The sequence below is a fragment of the Tyto alba genome, unplaced genomic scaffold (assembly GCF_018691265.1).
Source record: "Tyto alba isolate M040663 unplaced genomic scaffold, T.alba_DEE_v4.0 Super-Scaffold_10, whole genome shotgun sequence".
NCBI lineage: Eukaryota > Metazoa > Chordata > Aves > Strigiformes > Tytonidae > Tyto > Tyto alba.
The window spans coordinates 27,893,401-27,911,017 of NW_024881262.1; the positions used below are offsets into that span (position 1 = coordinate 27,893,401).

At 52.2% G+C, this 17,617-nt stretch overlaps 1 protein-coding gene across 2 annotated transcripts in view; it reads left to right on the forward strand.

Annotated features, from left to right (window-relative positions):
• EPHB1 (EPH receptor B1) overlaps nt 1-17,617 on the forward strand; it is an 84,929-nt gene that overhangs the window by 11,447 nt on the left and 55,865 nt on the right. For both annotated transcript variants that reach the window (XR_006165633.1, XM_032992567.2), the window contains exon 2: nt 14,842-14,906. Coding sequence is in view for 1 of the 2 variants with exons in the window: in XM_032992567.2 (XP_032848458.2) it covers nt 14,842-14,906 (65 nt within the window). In the remaining variant the exon portion in view is untranslated. The remainder of the gene's footprint in view (nt 1-14,841; nt 14,907-17,617) is intronic.

Genomic DNA, 17,617 nt, shown 5'->3' on the forward strand with positions numbered 1-17,617 from the left:
TGCTGCTCGGCTGTCGGCAGCTGGATGTGTGGGAAGCATAGGAAAATGGTTTGTCAAACTCCTGTCCTGTCTGTGCATGCGCTGGCAGATTATTCTTCTTCAAAAAATATGTGATTAAGTAAAGCGTTCTAGCTAATCGCCAGATTATTCCCTTTAAAATGGGAAAGTAATGTAGGGATGCTTTTTTTTTTAAATAGGCTTCCCACCCTTGGATCTGCTGGGATTAGTGTATGTCAGTGTGTAAATATTTAGTTTCCAAGGACTTTTTTATCTTCCCTCCCCCCCCCCCTCCCCTTCCTTGAAGAAACAGCAATGTTAAGTGATTGAAATGAGGCAGCAGCTATGCTTGGACACTTTCTACAGCATCCAAAATATAACTGAAATTAAAGATGACCCACAAAAGAAAATGAAATTGAATTTCTCCTCACTCAATGCCTCAGTCTGGCTTTCAAAACGAGGGTTTTCTCTGCTTATGTTTGAAGTTGAAGAGATTTTGGCTCTGAGATGCTCTGGGTGATGGAGAACCAGTACAACCCTGACTATGGTTGAACATGGGGTGGTGGGCTGAGAGCAGGCCTTTGAACAGCTCATGTGGGGGTTGCTTTTGTTAATCCCCTTTAATATTTTCTGTTGAACTAATTTGGAGAGAAACAAAATTCCCATTCTGTGAAAAACCTTGGCCTTTCCAACACACCTTCATTCAGTCTTGGGGTGAAAAAGGCACCTTTCTGAGGAAACTTCTGGAAGAAGCCTCCTTGCTGTGCCCTGCTCAGCTGGGGCAATGCTTGTGCATGGGAGGAAGGACACCCCCCCCCCCCCCCCCCCCCAGGGTTTGCTGCCCTGAGGAGGGGGAGCTGACGGTGGGTTTGCGCCCAGGACGCTTTCCCCAAAACCAAATAAAAGGGGGAAGAAGCTGGGGGACCACTTCTGAGGCAGAAATGGGCTGCTCTTCTCCTGGGCTGCATCAAGGAGACCTTTCAGTTGGGGTAAGGCACGGTGGGCTTGGTTGAAACTTCTGCCTCTTGCTGCCTGCTAGCTTGGGGGGAGGATTTTTGGTCTCCTTTCCATTCACAGGACACTTTCTTTAACATTCAAACAATTTAGAATTTTTGCACCAAGGCGCTTTGATGTTTGGATTCAAAACCCTGTCTTGTTTTGAAACTTGTTGCAGTGTTTGCTATGTGTTTGCAAAGCTGGGAAGGCGAGCGAAAAGAAGCCGAGATCAGAAGCAAAATACGTACTTAGATGCAAAAATGGTTTTAACTGAGTGATCTGGTGGAGTTGCAAATTAAAGGAATGGTTGAAACTAATAATCCACGCAACTCTCCTAGAGGTCTGCATCCCTCGAGATCTCCAGAGCCGTTCCTACAGCTGACAAACACCCTCACCAAGCCAGGGGAGGCCAGAACTCACATTCCCCATCTGTCTAAGCAAGCCCTGGTGAGGCATCAGAAAGCCACCAGAAGAAAACCTACACAGCCCCAAGGTTTGGAGGTCAGGAGCCGTCATCGGTGTGCTGCATACGGCTTCGGTCCCCGTCCTGCTGCTGGGAGGTACTTAGGAGGTACTTTTGGGCCGTTGGTGCTTAAAATGCTCGTGTACCTACTGTTCCTCTTTCTGGCAGGGGCTATTTATTGCGGGCATTAACCCAGGGCTGCCTTTTGGACGCCTTGGTCTTTCTTCCAAAGATTGCATTTGTGCTGTTCAGCTGTAATTGTCACCTTTTGGACTTTTTGTTTGCTTGCCTGTGTGCTGAAAAGCCATCAGAGGTTGTTTAGGAGGCAAGGGGAGCCTGTAGAAGTTTTTTTTTTTTTTCTGTTGTTATTATTATTATATATTATTATAATTAAAACATATTTTTAGCAGCTGAAATTCGAATCCGTCTGGGTATTTATACAGCAAGATGTTTTGGATGAGGAATAGGCCAAGATAGTCACGTGGTTGGGGCCAATGTGAAACAAAAGAATCCATTTATTATCCAGGCAGGAAATTTGTTCTTCGGGATGTTGTAGCTGCAGACATAATGATTTCATTTCCTCCGGTTCACCCAGATTAATGGCTTGTTCTCTTTTGTTTGTGTGCCTGTGTTATTTCTGCAACGCGGCTTCCCCCCCTGCTCTGTGCCGGCGTGTGCGAACACGTGTACAAGCGCCCTGGGCAGTGGGGGGAGAACGTGGGGTCTCCAGGCTGGGCTGCAGCTGGCTGGTTGGATTTTGGGGGGTGGGCTGGGGTCCTGGGAGAGCCGAGCAAAGCCCGTGGGACCACCTGGGGTGTCCTGTCGGGCAGTGACGGATGTCCTGGTACACATGCATCTCTGGGGGTTCTTCTCCTCGTGCCGTGGTCACCGGGGCAGTGGAGGGGTGTTTTCCTATGAAGTTGTGATGGGGGTGATGGAGAGATTGAGACAAGTGCGTGCGTGGACCTCATGGAAGGCGTGAGAGCAGCACGTCTTCTCCATGGCCACACTCAAGGGTCTACGTAGGCGTCGTGTACTTGTTGGGAAACCCAAACCTTTGCACCCTCCCAAAGGCTGCGTCGGGAAACAGCTCCTTTTGCTAGGGAGCCGTGCTGATGTGCAGGGGTGCAGGTGTCAGCCCTGTGGCGACGGGTGAGCCGCTTCTTCCTTCTTGCCAGCTGGGTTGGCCGTTCATGCCAGGCAGGCCGCAGCCCCTCGCAGGGCCGCTGGCCATCTGGAAGCTGGAGGCACTTACACTGCCTCCGCAATAAAAAAAAAAAAAAAAAAAAAAAAAAAAGAGAGAGACAAAAACAGACCCGTCTTTGTGGACACTGCAAGATTAGTAGCAGCTTTAATTGCTCCCTCTCTCACTTTCTGAGTGTTTGGCTTTCGAAAGTGATGTGACAGGCAAACGATGCCTTTGTGTTGCTATCGCCTGAACGGTCCTCGCAGGGTTTTGGCACAGAGCTTTTAATTTACTGTGTGCAGCGTGACTGCGATCTTCTGTTCTGGATTAATCTGGAGTAACCTCGTGGAGTTGGAAGCACCCGTCTGTGATGAATTGTTGAACGTGGCACTGCTTAGGATCCATGCTGGAGAAGGTTTGGTGACCACCTTGCTGCCCCTGTGCCCAGCTCTTCCTTCGTCCCTCGTCTAGGTGTTTCTACATTAAATTTGGGGAGGAGGGAGAGAGTTTCTGCCACCTCTTCTGGAGGAGGTTTCCCTGCAGGAACATGCCTTGCTGAAGGAAGACCCTCTTGGCCATCAAGGCACATCTGCCATCGCTCCTGCCATCTTCTGGGTACTTCTGCGTGCAATGATCCTGTCTTCCACAGGTGTTGCACATTCCTGATTTTATTCTCCTGAGCTTTTGTGCCATGAGGGGTGCGTGGGGCTGAAGGTGCGAGCCCACCATCCGAGAGCTGTGGAGGAGAGGGATGGGGGAGCTCCTGGTACCTCGTCAAGCTGCGGGCGCTTTCTCCCCACCTGCCTGCCCTCCCAAATGGCTCCCGTGTCGCCCAGGTGACAAGAGTTTGTGTGGATGTGACAGCTCTGTTGCACAGATGATGATGAACAGTAATGAGACCCAGAGCACAATGTGCACTTAAAGTGATTTATTTCAGTAAGGAAACCACAATCAGGGAGGATGGGTCAGCGTCGTCAGGAGAAGAGGTGGGTATGGAGATGAGCTCAGGGGGAAGTTTATCATCAACGAGCACCGCTTAAAAAATGAGCAGAGCTGGCGTTGCGTGAAATGGAGCTGTGCCGGTCACGCCGGGACCACCCCTTGCCCGTGGTGGGTCACAGGCACTTCCCGGGGTTCGGCTGGTGGCCGGGCTGGCAGGAGGTGGTTCTGGTGGACTACTTCTTGCAACCCCATGCCCAAGTTTGTTTTGGTGAGGTGTTGCCCATGTCTTAAGTCAGCTCTACCCCTGCGCTCGGGAAGGAGACCGTCCTGGTGGTGGGGGGGGGGGATGGAAATAATCCCCCAAACCTGCCTTGGCATGGCTCCCGGCACGCAGATGGCTGTCCTCGTGCTAGAGCCTTTTCCCAGCTTGCACCCGCGCAGGCGCCGGGGCTGGAGGCAGGGGTGTGCTGGGCAGGCTGGCTGCCAAGCGGTGCCTCCTGCCAGCATCCTCCTCTTCCTCGCCTCCCAGGGCCGGTGGGAGCTGCGGCCGCTCAGCCGGCCGCTGCAGCTTGCAAGAAAAGCTAGGTGTAAGCACAGTCCTGAGCAAAACCTTGCAGTTTAAGGTCGACTTAGAGCCGCTCTTATTTTTCGTCTCTTCTCCCAGAATATGGATCCCAGGGCTCCTGGCACAAGGGGATGTGGCGGGATGGGGAGGACCTGGGGCTGGCAGGAGCTGGGGAAGCAGTTTGCCAAAAGCTTGCAGAGAGGGGTCCTGAAGCCCCTGCTGTTCCCGCCCTTGAAAAGCAAATCGTCCAAAGGGGCGATTGCCAGCCCTACGAGGCAGGGAGGAGCAGCTGCTGGTAGCCACCGGCGTATTCATGCAAGCGTTTCACACAGCCCCGCTGGCCCGTCAGAGCTGGGATGGCACCTTGCGTGAATGGGTGTTTAGAAATCTTGGAAAACACGTTTTGTTATTTACACAACGGACCAGCTGTCATCTGCATACGTACCTAAAGATGGCTGAGATTGATAGTAAAATTTTCGGGAGAGGATGTGGGGTAGTTACATATCCTGGTCATTGGCTGTTTTAACCAAATCTGAATGTGGGGGGGAAAAAAAAAAAAAAATTAAAAAGAAAAGAAGATACAGATAAGTTTTGGGCAAAACTGGGAGAGCCAAGGGATGGGTTTGCAGGGGGTTTTGAGAAGTGACATTTGGACGTGTGGCCAGAGCAAAAAAAAAACCCAGCAGGGTCTGCTCGCGGGGTGCTCTGCCCTTTGCGAGGGATCTGTTGGCTTTGCCACATCCCCTTTCCCACGCGCGCAGCCTTATGTCAGGGAGGGCTGGGCAGGCGGTGGGGCTCTCCGCCCAGGCATCCCCAAGGGATGCAGGCAGAGCCTTCCCCCATCCCGTCCGCGTCCCGACGGAGGCTTCCCCGTGCTGCCGACAGCCCCGTGTGCTGCTGCAGCGGCACAGATTTATTTCCCTTTGCCTCTCATGCTCTTTGCCTCGTTTGCACTTGCGAGCTGACTCCATATGGTGCAAAAACCGGAGAGACGATGCTCGGCACGGCGGCCGGCGCTGGGAGGGGAGGCGGCACGGGGAGCCGCTTGCCGACAAGCTTTTGCAGCTTCTTCCGTTTGAGGTTCAATATTTCCACCCCCTCCCCTCGACAGCTGAGTCTCCGGCGGCTGGGGCTGAGCTCATTGAAGCCAGAGCACCCCGGTGCCTTTCCACTCTCGCTCCCCTGCCTTTCCTCCTCTCCCCCCACAGACTTCCAGTGATCTTCAGGATGCTGTTGCTGTTGTTTGGTCCCTATTTACACCTGAAAATAACTGGCTGGCCTCCCTGAAGGCTTTAGTAGGTGTCGGATGCTGCATTAAAAAAATCCGGCTGTGGTTGCTCTGTGCTGGCAAACTTGCCCCACACTTCCTCCACGTTTGCTTGTCCAGAGCAGGATTTTTCTTTGCAGACCTCTAACTTGGTGGGGGGATTTGGTTTCTGGCTCGACTGAGCGGTGTGGCTTTAGCTGTTGGCAGCCAGAGGATTTGTCAGGGTGAAAAGGGAGGCTTTTCTCCTGAATTTGGGTGTCTGGGGGAAACGCCAAGCACTTGGCAGTGCTGGGAGGAGGTGCGCATGGGTGAAGGGATGCCGTTTGCTAAGCTGGAGTCCCCCGACAGTGCTTGCTCGCCATCTGAGCAGTCTGTCATGTTCGTAGCTCATGCAGAATCCCTTTGACATTTTAAAATAAGATCTAGTAAATAGGAGCTGGACGATGCCAGGTACATCTCTCGTCATGAGGGCTCTTTGACAGCACGGCTGGCATTTTAGATTTAGGGCTCTCTGAGATGCATGTTTTTGTAGCGAGCGCGAAGCTTTTCTGGAGAACGTGGTCCAAGACAATGACTCATCTTGAATCTCTAAAGAAGTGATGGCGTGTAGGGAAATGCAGGATAAATGTTTTGATTTTTAGAGCTTTCCTCATAGGCAGTGCTATGCGGGAGTAAGGCAAAATAAATCCATCGGGGAAGGAGAGCCGCAGGGAAAGGGGGGACAGGTCTGGTGCATTAGTTCAGAAAACCTTATGGCAGCGTTGCCTCTGCACTGGTGGCCTTGAAGGTTGGCTTTGTAGCCGAGTGCAGTGCAGCCATCAGACACGTGTGAGCACGCTGCTGGGGAGACCCCCCTGCAATCCCACGGGTGGACGTCCTGTGCAGATCCAGGTGTGAAGACTGCTCATCCTTTTCATTTATCCTAGTGTGCGTGGTTGTGGATGCTATTGAGGCTTACGGCTGCTCTGCCTTCTCAGTTGACTAATCCTGTGTTTAGAGGCTATAATTTCCAAGGGAATCCTGGTTGATTAGGAGCCTGGTTCCACTGAACTCGTTAGGCTTCCATGGCCATTGTTGGTGAAATCTAAAACACTGCTCTTTTGTCTTTTTTTTTTTTTTTCTTTCTTTCTTCTTTTTTTTTTTCCTTCCCTCCCTCCTCTTTTTGGGGTTCCTTGCTTTCTCATAGCATGGTGAAGATCAAGCCCCCTCTCCCCAAGAGAAGAGCTCCTGGCAGAATTCCCTTCTCTTGGGTGAGCTCACTAGCTTCCATTCAACCTGGCTGGAGCACGCGGTGCAGCCAATGCTGGTACGGGGCTGTTGACCAAGAAGTGAGCTACAGAGAAGTAGCAGAAAATATAAAGTTGTTGACATCGCTCCCCAATGTTTGGTTTACCCTTAAGACACCGTGTTCCTGCTGGGCTGTACGATGTGTTTGGGGTACTGGATCCTTCTGGCTCACTTGTCTGGTGAGATGTCTATCCAAGCCAGCTGGTCTCCACCCAAGAAGTCCAGTGGTGTGAGGCTGCTGTGCCCAGCTTGTGCCGAAGCCACCCAACTGCATGAGAAGAGGTAGTGTCCTCAGGCTCCCAACCTTCATCTGCTTCGGTGCATGCTCCTGGGTGGCGATGGCATTGGATGATGAAGAGTGGGTGATTGCCCTTCCCCAACTGAAGCGATCTCTTGTTCAAGCCAGACCTTCTCACGTCACTTAGCCGGACCTCGAGTTGGAGGGTGCTGCTTCTCCTGGGCAGCCTCACGAGCTTTTTGAAGGGCAGGGTTTCTGGGAAAGCCTCTGCCCGTTCCTGGGTGGCTGAGTTCCACATCTTCTGGAGTAACTGCCAAGCTTGACAACAGGGTGATTTCTGAGGCAGGCTGTGGCATTCAGCGACGTTTGCTGGCGGCCCAGCCTCGAGAAGGCAAAGATGAGGATTTAAATACATAGTGGCATTGTTCTGGAAAACCTTCTCCTAAAAGGTAGCCTTGTCATCTTGCAGCCCTGGAGGACCTGGGCCCTCGGGATGGCTGGGTCTGTCTTGGTGGGCCAGAGCATTCGTTAAAGTGCTCGCTCAGCCCTCAGTGCTGCTTGACTTCGAGTTGCCAAACGCATCTGCGCCCGTCTGTAAATGCTTACATATGGACTGTGGTCTGTGCATGTAGCACGTGTAGATTTTGTCTATCTGTGGCCTGTGTGTAATTATAAAAAGAATGATATCGGCAATGGACTTTGTCACTGCGGGAGCAGATGAGCTCCTTATGGTTGGAAAATACTGGGTTACCTGTGAAATGCCATTCTGAGATTTCCTGCTTGCCTCCGATGTCTGGTTTGAGCTCGGTGGACTAAAACTTGTTCCCAAATTTTCTAAAATTGCGATTTGGAAAACAAAAGGTATTGAAAGCCCTGTCTTCTCTCTCTTATCTTTATATTTGATTTGGTTCCCTTTGTCTTTTTTTCCCTGTGATGCATGCTCTTTTTTGGTAATTCTCTGTCGTTTCCTTCCCTCTCTCTTATCTCTCCCTCTGCAGTTCTCTCTACTTTTTCTCTCTATTCCTTTCCCCCCTTCCCTCCCCCCTGTAATTTATTTGCAGGCAGGTTGTCTCTTTGATTTACTGTATCTCTCCTCAGTAGGATTATGATAAATGGATTGTATGGCTCCGACTGAGCTCGTCTAACACCGCATACCCACGCTGGGTCAAGCCCCTTCGAAGCATAAAAACCAAGGGGGGATGCTGGGTCTGGGTCTACTCTGCATGGTCTGCAGGGAGGAGTGAGTGTTGGTAAATGGGACTTGGACCTCATGGTCCAAACTTTACATCACCTCCTGAACATTTTTATCGTTAGGCAGGGGGCTCGGCGAAGGGTTTTTTGTCTGTGTTTTAATCTTGCCTGATATTCTGGGTTTGTCACGCGTGTGTGTACGCACGTACGCTTGCAAAAATTTGAGCAGGTATTTTGTTGGGCGCTTTCAGGCACATCAACCAGCATATTTCAATTTACTGTATCCTGATACGGGTAGTGTTTGCGGCTTGTAATTAGAGCGTTTCATCCTGCAGTCGCAGCAGGCAGCAGTTTATTGATAAAGTTGTTATATAGTTGCTGAGCAAACACCCCCAAATCTGAGCTTCATTAAGTTATCGCCTGCCCTGCTGTGATGCATCTTCATTGCGCGCTGAAATCCATGCCATTGACGGGAGATCCCGGAGGAGGTCCGGGGCTGTGCTGTGCGGCCGCAGCTTAATGCATCCCATCACAAATTGACACAGCACGCTCGTCCTTGGCTGATATATATAAATTCTTTTCCTTTCCAACTGGAAGCAGGCTTGGTTTTTATTTTTGTTTGGTCACCAGGGATCCTCTCCCGCCGGCTGGTGGCCGTGGATGGGGGTGTCACGGCTGAGATGTCTCCGCAAAACAGGCACAGCAGGTCACCTCTCCCAAAAGGTTCAGAGAGACCCCAAAGCATCAGTGGTTTCTTTTAAAACAGAGGAAGAAAGTGTTCTGTGTTGACTTGTTTTGTTGTTGTTTAGCGCATCCTTTCCCTTCTCAACTGGGTCTGTTATTCGGCAGGTAATCCTTCATAACGAACCCGCGGGAGATTGATGGGGAGAGCTCGTTATACACTTCCAGAGCAGTTTCGCCGTCGTTCTGTAGCAGCAAAATGTACCATTAAAGGCAGAGAGCCACGGGAATGATGGGACGTAATTAGTTGTTGCTGTAATATTTTTGATTGAAAGTGTATAGATACTGTAAGCGGCTCTTTCGGAAGCCAGTGCTCTCAGCAAACTGTTAGAAGAGAAGCGCTTATCAAAGGGGAGAGGCCGATCCTGCTCTTACCCAGCCCGCCTCTCCAGTGCTGTAATTAAACTGCCTGGGAGATGTCAGGGTGTTCACGCTGCGCAGCCGCCGGCTCCCTCGCGGCACGAGGGGCGAGCAGCGGCGCTCCCTCCCAGTTAGGATCAGGAACCACAGGAGGACTTCTCCCGCAGAAGAGACTTTTCGGGTGGGATGTGCACCCAGCAGCTTGCCCCCCTTGATTCCTGCAGCAGAGCCGCACGGATCTGGCGTTCCTGCTTTTTCCCAGCTTAGCCTGAAGTTCAGGACATCCTGAAACCTTGCAGGGGCAAACCTGGATGTTGCGGTCAGAAGCATGGTCATGGAGAGCAACCTGGAGTTACTCAGGCAGCCTCCTGGTGTGTGTTTCAACCCCTTCATCTGTGGGGAGTAGTGAGAATTAAATTCAGATTATTCCCCCGGCACCTGTGGGACTTTCTTTCCGTTGACATCGGGAGGTGGGATGCAAACCACGAGCGTGCAGGTAGCGGTGATGGAAGCCTTAATGCGATCCGGGCTCGGCTTGAAGTCACGACAGCTGCGGGAAGGCAGAGCTCGCGGCATCATAGCAGTTAATGTTATTTAGCACTGGTCTTTGTAATAAAGCATCTTGGCTCTCTTTCTCTATTGTTCCCTTTCTCTGGTAATGTCACCAAACTTGGACAGAAGCTTCCCAAGCTGTGCATTTGCCTTGGGCTGATTTTGCTGAAGCTCTTGGGAGAGAAAGAGGGAGTAGAAAGAAAGCTTGGCATTTATGAGAATGAAATAGAGGGGAAAATACGGTGTTTTGCTTATGGGAAAAAAAAAAAGTCTTGCTGTTGTTCTCCTTCAGGCAGTCACACCATGGGGCTGGCACTGCCCAGGGGATGCACCCTGGTGCTGGGCCATGTACTGACCTCATCGGCGCTTGCTTTGTCCTCTGAGAGGGCACATCAGGATGAGTCTCTGAAGATCCCACCTGCGGAGCATCCCCTGCCCCTCCGGGCCCCAGGCCCGAGCCCCCACGGCCCTGCCCCTCGCTCGATGGCTGCCCTCCCGTCTCCCCTCTCCGAAGGTTCAGCTATCGACACGCACCTCTCTGCTCCCCACGCATCTCGGGGGGCTTATTTCCAGCAGCTGGCAGCCTTTCCAAATCTCCCTCTACCATCTGTTGTTATCAAGCCTCCTCTCTCCTTATTTTGCTTAATTTCTATCTTTTTCCTCTTGGTTGTCTTAGACATGCCTGCGTCTCTTTGCATATGCCCAAGCATTTGCTTTCGAGTGCCTTAGGCTGGTTCCTGCCGTTATCTCCTTGCAGGAGCGAGAGCTGCTGCTTCTTGCTTCGGGAAAAGGACTGTGTCCCCGAGGCATCTATTGAGGAGTGCAGCAGTCACATAAGTTTCTTTGTGGCCTCCCTGAGGAGGAAATTTATCGTCGTATCTCCTCCTTTCCAGATGGCAGTGTCAAAACGCCATCAAGTTACGTTGGCCTCCTTGCCTCCATCTCTCTCTGCCTGTGGCCAGACCCCGCTCGCTGCCAGGAAGAAGTCACACCTTCTCATGGTGGGCCTCAGCAGGAGCCCTCCACGCTGGGGAGGTCTGAAGTGTGGAAATAAGCTCAGCTTCGTTTTGGGCTGGTGCAGTAGGGTTTTCCTGGAAGAGGCTTAAATCCTATAGGGAAGGGTTGTTGGCATGACAGTATCAGCTGGTGTGAAATGAAGGCTCCCGCGCTGCTGTGCTCCGCGCCTGGCTGCTCTCACCCAACATTTTATTATTTTCCCCCCACCGCTTGCGTGATGTGATGCCAGCCCACCCTTCGCTCCTCTGAGATGCAGCTTATCCCACTGCAGGTATCGGCTCTGGCCACATCTCTCACTGGTTTGCCCGGGAGGGTGTGGGGAGCCCAGGACGGCAGCGAGTCTTCCCTGCCTGGATAGTGCAAGTGCCATCACAGATGGATGCACTGCTCAGCGGCGAGGATGCTGGTGCATTCTAATTGCTGGCATCTTTACTCGTTACGAGTGTAATTGTGAGTAGACGTTTGTTTTTGTATTGATAATTAGGGACTGGAACAGATGGCGAAGGCTTAGTTTAAAGTAATGTGTCCATTAAAGAAAATCTACTGTATACAGCTGAAGATTCTTCACTCTAAGAGAGCTCAGCTCTTCATAGCAGAGCTCGTCTTCTCCTTAACGAGGGCTTCAGCCATTGCAGCCTGGTCAGCTGCCTTTGGTGGAGGCTCAGGTCCTGAAGACTTCTCCAGGCGAGTGTGTTGAGCTCCCTCCCGAGCAGAGCATCCCCTGGGCATCCTCCGTGCCCGCACGCAGGTGGTCAGGTGTGGAAGGTGCCCTCTTGGGCACCGGGCCTGTCCGCCGGCACGCTGGAGGTACGGAGCCTGGCTGGTGCAGGTGGGCAGGCAGCTCGTGGCTCACCCGACGTGGCCAGCGATACCGTGGTAGATTCAGGAGGCACGGGGAGATGATGTACCCCTGCGCTGACACCCCGGGGGGGGATTAATTAATACCCAGTGCCAAATAAGGAGGAGCGGTCCTCACGGGAGGAGAGGTGCAAGGTGTCTGTGTGGCTTTTCCGCTGATTAATGATGCTGAGGCACTGCTCTGCAGTAATCCCCTCGTTAGCAGGCAGAGCAGAGGGATTTTACTTCCCGTCCCTCCTTTACCCACTCCCAAGTGATGGATGGCCGGGGGGATGATCCCTGTGTCCCCCGCAACCCGTAGTGATATTTTGCAGCCCAGAGATGGAGGTGTGAGGGCTGGGAGCCCCATCTTGTCCCCCCTTTCTCTGCGAGGACTTGGGGCAAGAAAGAGCCAGCAGTGTCTGCAAAACCTGCCCCGGTGAAGGAGGGTGCTCAGCAGCCTTAGCCCCGAGTGGCCTGGCCATAAATGTGCCTGTGGGGTTTCCACCGGGGTCACAGTGCCACTCGTACGTCCCAGAAAATGAAGTAAAATCCAAGATATCCTGCAAGAGGAAATAGCAGAGGTCAGTGGGAAGTTGCTCAGCCGAATTCTTCTGGTGCCGGTACCTCTGCAGTCACGGGGTTTGGGTGAGCTCAGCAGGAATTTGGGCTGAAAGGGAGGATTTAACCATTTTATTTTATTTATAAAAAGCAACCCACAAACCAGCCAAACTATTTTGCCTGATTACGGATCTTCTAGTATATGGCAGTGTCCTTGGGAGTCAGGGCAGGATCTGAGCAGGAGATGGTCTGTAGAGGGTCAGGCTTTTAGCGGTGGCTATCAGCCCTCCTTTTCCTTTAGTTTGCAAATAGCTTTGGAGACAGAGTTGTTGAAGTGCAAATCATACATCCGCGATGGAAACTTTGCGAGCGTGACCTCCCTGGCCACAGGCCACGCAGTCCCCTTGGGACTCCGGAACCCTCCAAAGTGAAAGCTGCTCTGTGGTTCTTTTCAATTTCTTCATTTATTTGTCTATTTATTTAGTTATTTTGAAGTCTCCTGCTTTGGGAGCTGCTATGTGCTGCGCCGGCATTGCTGCTGTGCATTCCTGCTTTCTTTTCAAAATGTGGAATCTTTAGGGGGGGAGCAGAAGAGGAGGGAAGGGGGGAGATTTTGGGAGGGAGCTGCTTGGGAGGGATCCTGGTGGATGTCACCTTGGAGCAGAGCTGCTCCTTGCATGCATGCTGCTGTCCCGCACTGGGGCTGTACTTTATCAAAAGTACATTCCTCTGTCATCGCCCCACTGGAAGAAAAACAAACAAAGAAACAAAACCCCAAACCTAAAAACACCCGGGGAAGGAAGCTGTAAGTGCATGGAACAGGAAGGGAGACGATGGAGAGAAAATCCTCTCTGAATTAGACCCTTGCAAGAAGTGCCTTTCCCGTAAGTGAGCGTGTCTTTATTTACCACAGAGAGTGGGTGGGCCGGGGATGGGTCCCAGCCCTGCCGCGTTCCCTGCGTCACCTTGGGCTCTGCTGCCTCAGTTTCCCCTGCGTGGCACAAGGATCCCCCTTTTACCGTGGGGAAAACCTCCGAGGATTTTAGGGGCCCTCAGAGCATCCCTCCTGCTGGGAGGGCGGACTGGGGGATGTTTGCATGGCTGTTTGCATCCGTTTATGCATGGGCATGTCTGCCTGCTTATTTGAAGGGCCATAGTCGGGATTAATGACTGCTTAATGAGGCGTGGGGCTGTTTGCAAGGGAAGGAGGGCAGAGGGCTTTGAAAGCCACCCCCCAGCAGTGCCACAGCAGCATCCCAGAAGGGGCTAGAGGGGCAGAAGCTTTGTAAGCTCCCCAAACCCCCTTTTTTCACTCCACCTTTGGGGAGGGTTGCCTTGCTCCTCCTGCCTCCGTGGCCCCGCTCGCTTCTGGGAGCCAGGCTGGGTCAGCAGCTCCGACAGGGATTTCGGGAGCGGGGAACGTTTATCACCCGTGGCAGGGTGGGGAGTTCCTGGTCACGCTTCTCCAGCTTCCCATCCCGGGGCAGCCAGCAAAGGGAGGGGTGAGAAGATTAATAGGAGTCTCATTTCCCTCTTGCGATTGCTGGAGCAGGCGTGGAGAGATTAAAAGCAGCAGGCCGGCAGCAGTTCATATTCCTGGGCTGATTTTTATTTCCTGACCTTTATTTCTCTGGTTGTTCCCCTCTTCCTGGCTCTGTGAAGCTGCTGTGAGTACCTGGGACCATGGAGGAAAGGGAAGGGTCGGGGAATGTTCGGCTATGCCAGCCGCCAGCGGTGCATCTCCTTCTCCCATTTGGTTGAGACACAGGAATCAAGGAAATTAATCTGCATGTCTGCTTGCTGCAAAAAAATAAATAAAACCTGGAAGATTTTTCCCATCTGTTTCTATGTGTTGTTGCTCTCACTATTATTCTTGTGTTTTTATTTAAAAAAAAAAAAAAAATAATAAAAATAGGGAAATGTCAGCTGTATTACAGCTTTTAAATATTTCCCATCAAATCCTCCATCAAAAGACCCCCAGCAGAGGAACACCGCTCCAACAATGTGATTTTTATTTGTGTGTTTGAAATCACTCTGACAAACAATAACTGTGTGCAACGACAATACAGGGCACTGGGCAGATGTAGTGGGTAAAAGGGGACGCCTGGCATTGCCGAGTGAAGCAAGTAGCTGCGAGCGAGGCGGATGGGACCCTCTGAAAAGCCAGAAGGGGGGTGCTGGGAGAGACACTGGGCTCTGCTCACAGTGGGGGACTTTCCTGCAACCTCTCGCTGCTTCCACGGAGCTAATGCAAACTTCCTGCTGGGGTTTAGGCAGGGTTTTGTATGTGCATGTAATGACTCCGTGCAATGCAGCATCCTTCTTAATTTTTATGTTATGGTTTAGTTGGTAAGGCTGTTTTCCTTTTCTAGGCTTGGGAGGGACAGAGATGGCAGTGTGGGCTGGGTTCAGGCTGTGACTCTTTGCAGAGTCTTGTCCTGCACTGTTTGCTCCGGAGTGAAGCCGCCTTTAGTTCATTAGATGTATTAGGGCACCTGCTGCTTTATTTATGAGCAGCTCCAAGGGTCAGATGTGCGCTCTGTGAAAGAAGCTGAACATTTTTTCTGTGTCTCTGTGCTCATAATGTCATCAAAAACCTGGGGAGTAACTAGTTTGCTTTCCTCCTCTTGTGTTTCTTCAGAAACTTTGATGGATACGCGGACGGCGACGGCGGAGCTGGGCTGGACCGCCAACCCTCCTTCGGGGGTAAGTGCCCCTTGCCCAGCTGACCCTTATGTGATCTCACAGGGTTCACACTCTGTATCTTAAAACACTGGTGGGGAGCTGGGGAAGCCACAGTGGGAGCAGTGGTACCCCGTTGGGCTGGTGTGGGACAGCCAGGGCACTGCTGTGCCAACCTCCACGGCTGGTCCGGGGCTGAGCATCCCTTCCCTGAACCGGTCCTGCGGTCTCGGTGAAGATGGAGCTTTTCTCCATCCCCACGTTCTCTCCTTCCCTGCCTTCTCCCAGGTGAAGCGTCCGGCCCCACACTGCTCTCCATCCCCCTGCTCGTGCCTTCCCTCTCCCTGTGCCAAAAGGCTTGTAATTAGGAAACATTAGCAGGCTCAAAACAGCTTTCATACCTGGAACATCATCCGTAATTGCACTCGGCAGTGCTCTTCCCTGGCTATTAATGTCACTTTTATGAAGTAATGAGGAACAAAACGCCCTGAGGCACTTAAAACATCTTTTTTATATAATACGAGCCTTTGAGGAATGGAAGCATAAAATAACCTGACTCACATTCCCCTGGCAGAGAAAGTGAGAGATGGAGCAGGGGGAGGAGAGGAGCGGTGGTGGGGAGGGGATGTGAGAGTTGATGGATGGGCATCAGGGTGGGAGAGGCAGCCGTTCGGGCTGGGTACAGGGATGGGTACAGCAGCAGGGTCTGTCCCCGGGGCCTCCAGGACGTGGGACCAAAGGAGAAAGGATGCCAGCCTGTGTCTTGGTTAGGGTGTGACTGGCTTGGCCAGGTGCCCAAAAGAAATGAGGTTGCGCACCATTGACAAAGCTGAACCACACGTGCAGCGGGCACAAAATCCTCTCCAGGCATGCCAGAGGCCCTTGAAATGTGGGGCTTTGCCACTGAATCCTTTTGGAAAAAATCTGGGCCCAGATAAATTGCTGACAAAATGCAGGGGGTGGGGGGGGGGGGGCTGCACGCAGGTGATGGAGATGGGATATAAATAGCTGCCTGCAGCTGCTATTGCTGAAAGCCCGCGCAAAGCAGGCGGGGAGCTTGTGTTGTAAGGCACGGTGGTCTCACCCTCTGCGGAGCAGCAGAGTGAAGCTTCTCCCCAGCCCCCATCCCTGCACCCCTGCATCCATCCAGCTCTTGCTCCTCCGAGAGTTACTGGTGAGTCTTCTCCTTTACAGGAGCATATATTAGATATTCCACAAAGTGTTTTAAGATACCTTTGCAGGAGTGTATATTAGATATTCCACAAAGTATTTTAAAATACCAAGCCCTTTATTTAAAAGACACGGAGTCAGTCTGTGTGTTGGAGAGTGTGACGTGCCCATGTGAAGTCCTCTTGCTTGACAACTGGGCTTTTCTTTGTAGCATCAGGTGCTTTGCTGGGTGGATACAGAGCATCTTAAGGTGTATTTTGGACTCCTGGAGTGAACCTCCCTGTAGGTATCATGTCCCATCTGAGGCAGGTTTTGGAGTGGGTTGGATGCCAGTTGCAAATAAGCAATGTCTTCCTCTCGCTCCAGGCGTGCAGTGGACTGTACAAGCTGCCTGGTTACAGCATTGAGTTTTAGGGTTTGTCCTGTTTAATAGTTCACAACAAATATTTGAGGGCAGATTTGTGCTGCATCTTGGCTTGTCCAGTGGCAGTGGCCAGTATTTGGGTGAGGCTTGACCAGAGTGTGGGTACCAGGAAGGGTTTGCAGACCGTGACCCAGCCAAGCATCCTGGTGTAGAGATGCTAAGATACACGTGGGGATTTCTGCTTGCGTTGGAGACCAGACCCCAAATTTAGTTGGTCTTCTCTTTGTTTTAGTCTTCAATTCCCAAAAGCAGCCACCCTAGGGCTGTGCTATTTCTTCTTCAGCACAGACTGCTGAAAGCCAGGGTAATAAACCAAAAACTTTGCCTCTGCCCTGCCTTCCTCAACCCCAAAAATGACTGTGCACTGGCAGCCTTGGTTTGGGGCTTAGCGACAAGCCATAGCATGGCAGGAACAAGCAAAGAAGAGAGGAACCAGAGAGGGAAGCAAAGAATCCAGAGCAGCAGCCATTTATAAATGGGACTTTCCTGCTCCTTGGCGCGGGGGGGAGGAGATGGGAGAATGGGAGAGGGGCTCCTGGCTGCTGCTGGGGTATCAGCTTCTTCTCCCAGGCTCCTCTCATCTCTTGGGGCTGGAGGCACAGGGATTTGATGAGCCACCTCTCCTGACCTGTGCAGGGTTTGGGTCCCTTTAGGTGGTGGCATTTCCCGGCGGCATGCTGAGCTCACAGATGTGCCCGGGGGCTGTTCATATTAATGCTGGGGCATGGATGCCAGCCGGGCAGCGGGGGCTGTGGTCCCTGGGGACTGGCTGCGGTGGGACGTGGGCTCTCCTCCTGCTCTCCCCGCTGGACATGCTTTACATCTCAGCAGAGACGAAGAACATTGTTTTAATCCCCAGCTCCCTATGAATTATTTAGTGGGATCGCATCAAAACGACGCGTTTGTTGCTATTAGAGCATCAATGGCAGCAGCCAGCTGCTGGCACCGTGGGTCTTTCCAACCACGGGGACCTGCTGCTCTTCAGTGCCCGGTTGCAGGAGCACTCAACCCAAGGGAGCATCAGGATCCGGCCCCAAACCCTCATGAGGGTTTTCCAAGTGGCATTTCACGTCGTTCCCAGCTGCGGGCAGCCCTCTGTGCTGGGTGTCTGAAGTGCAGCAGGGTCTGCCGGCAGGTTTTG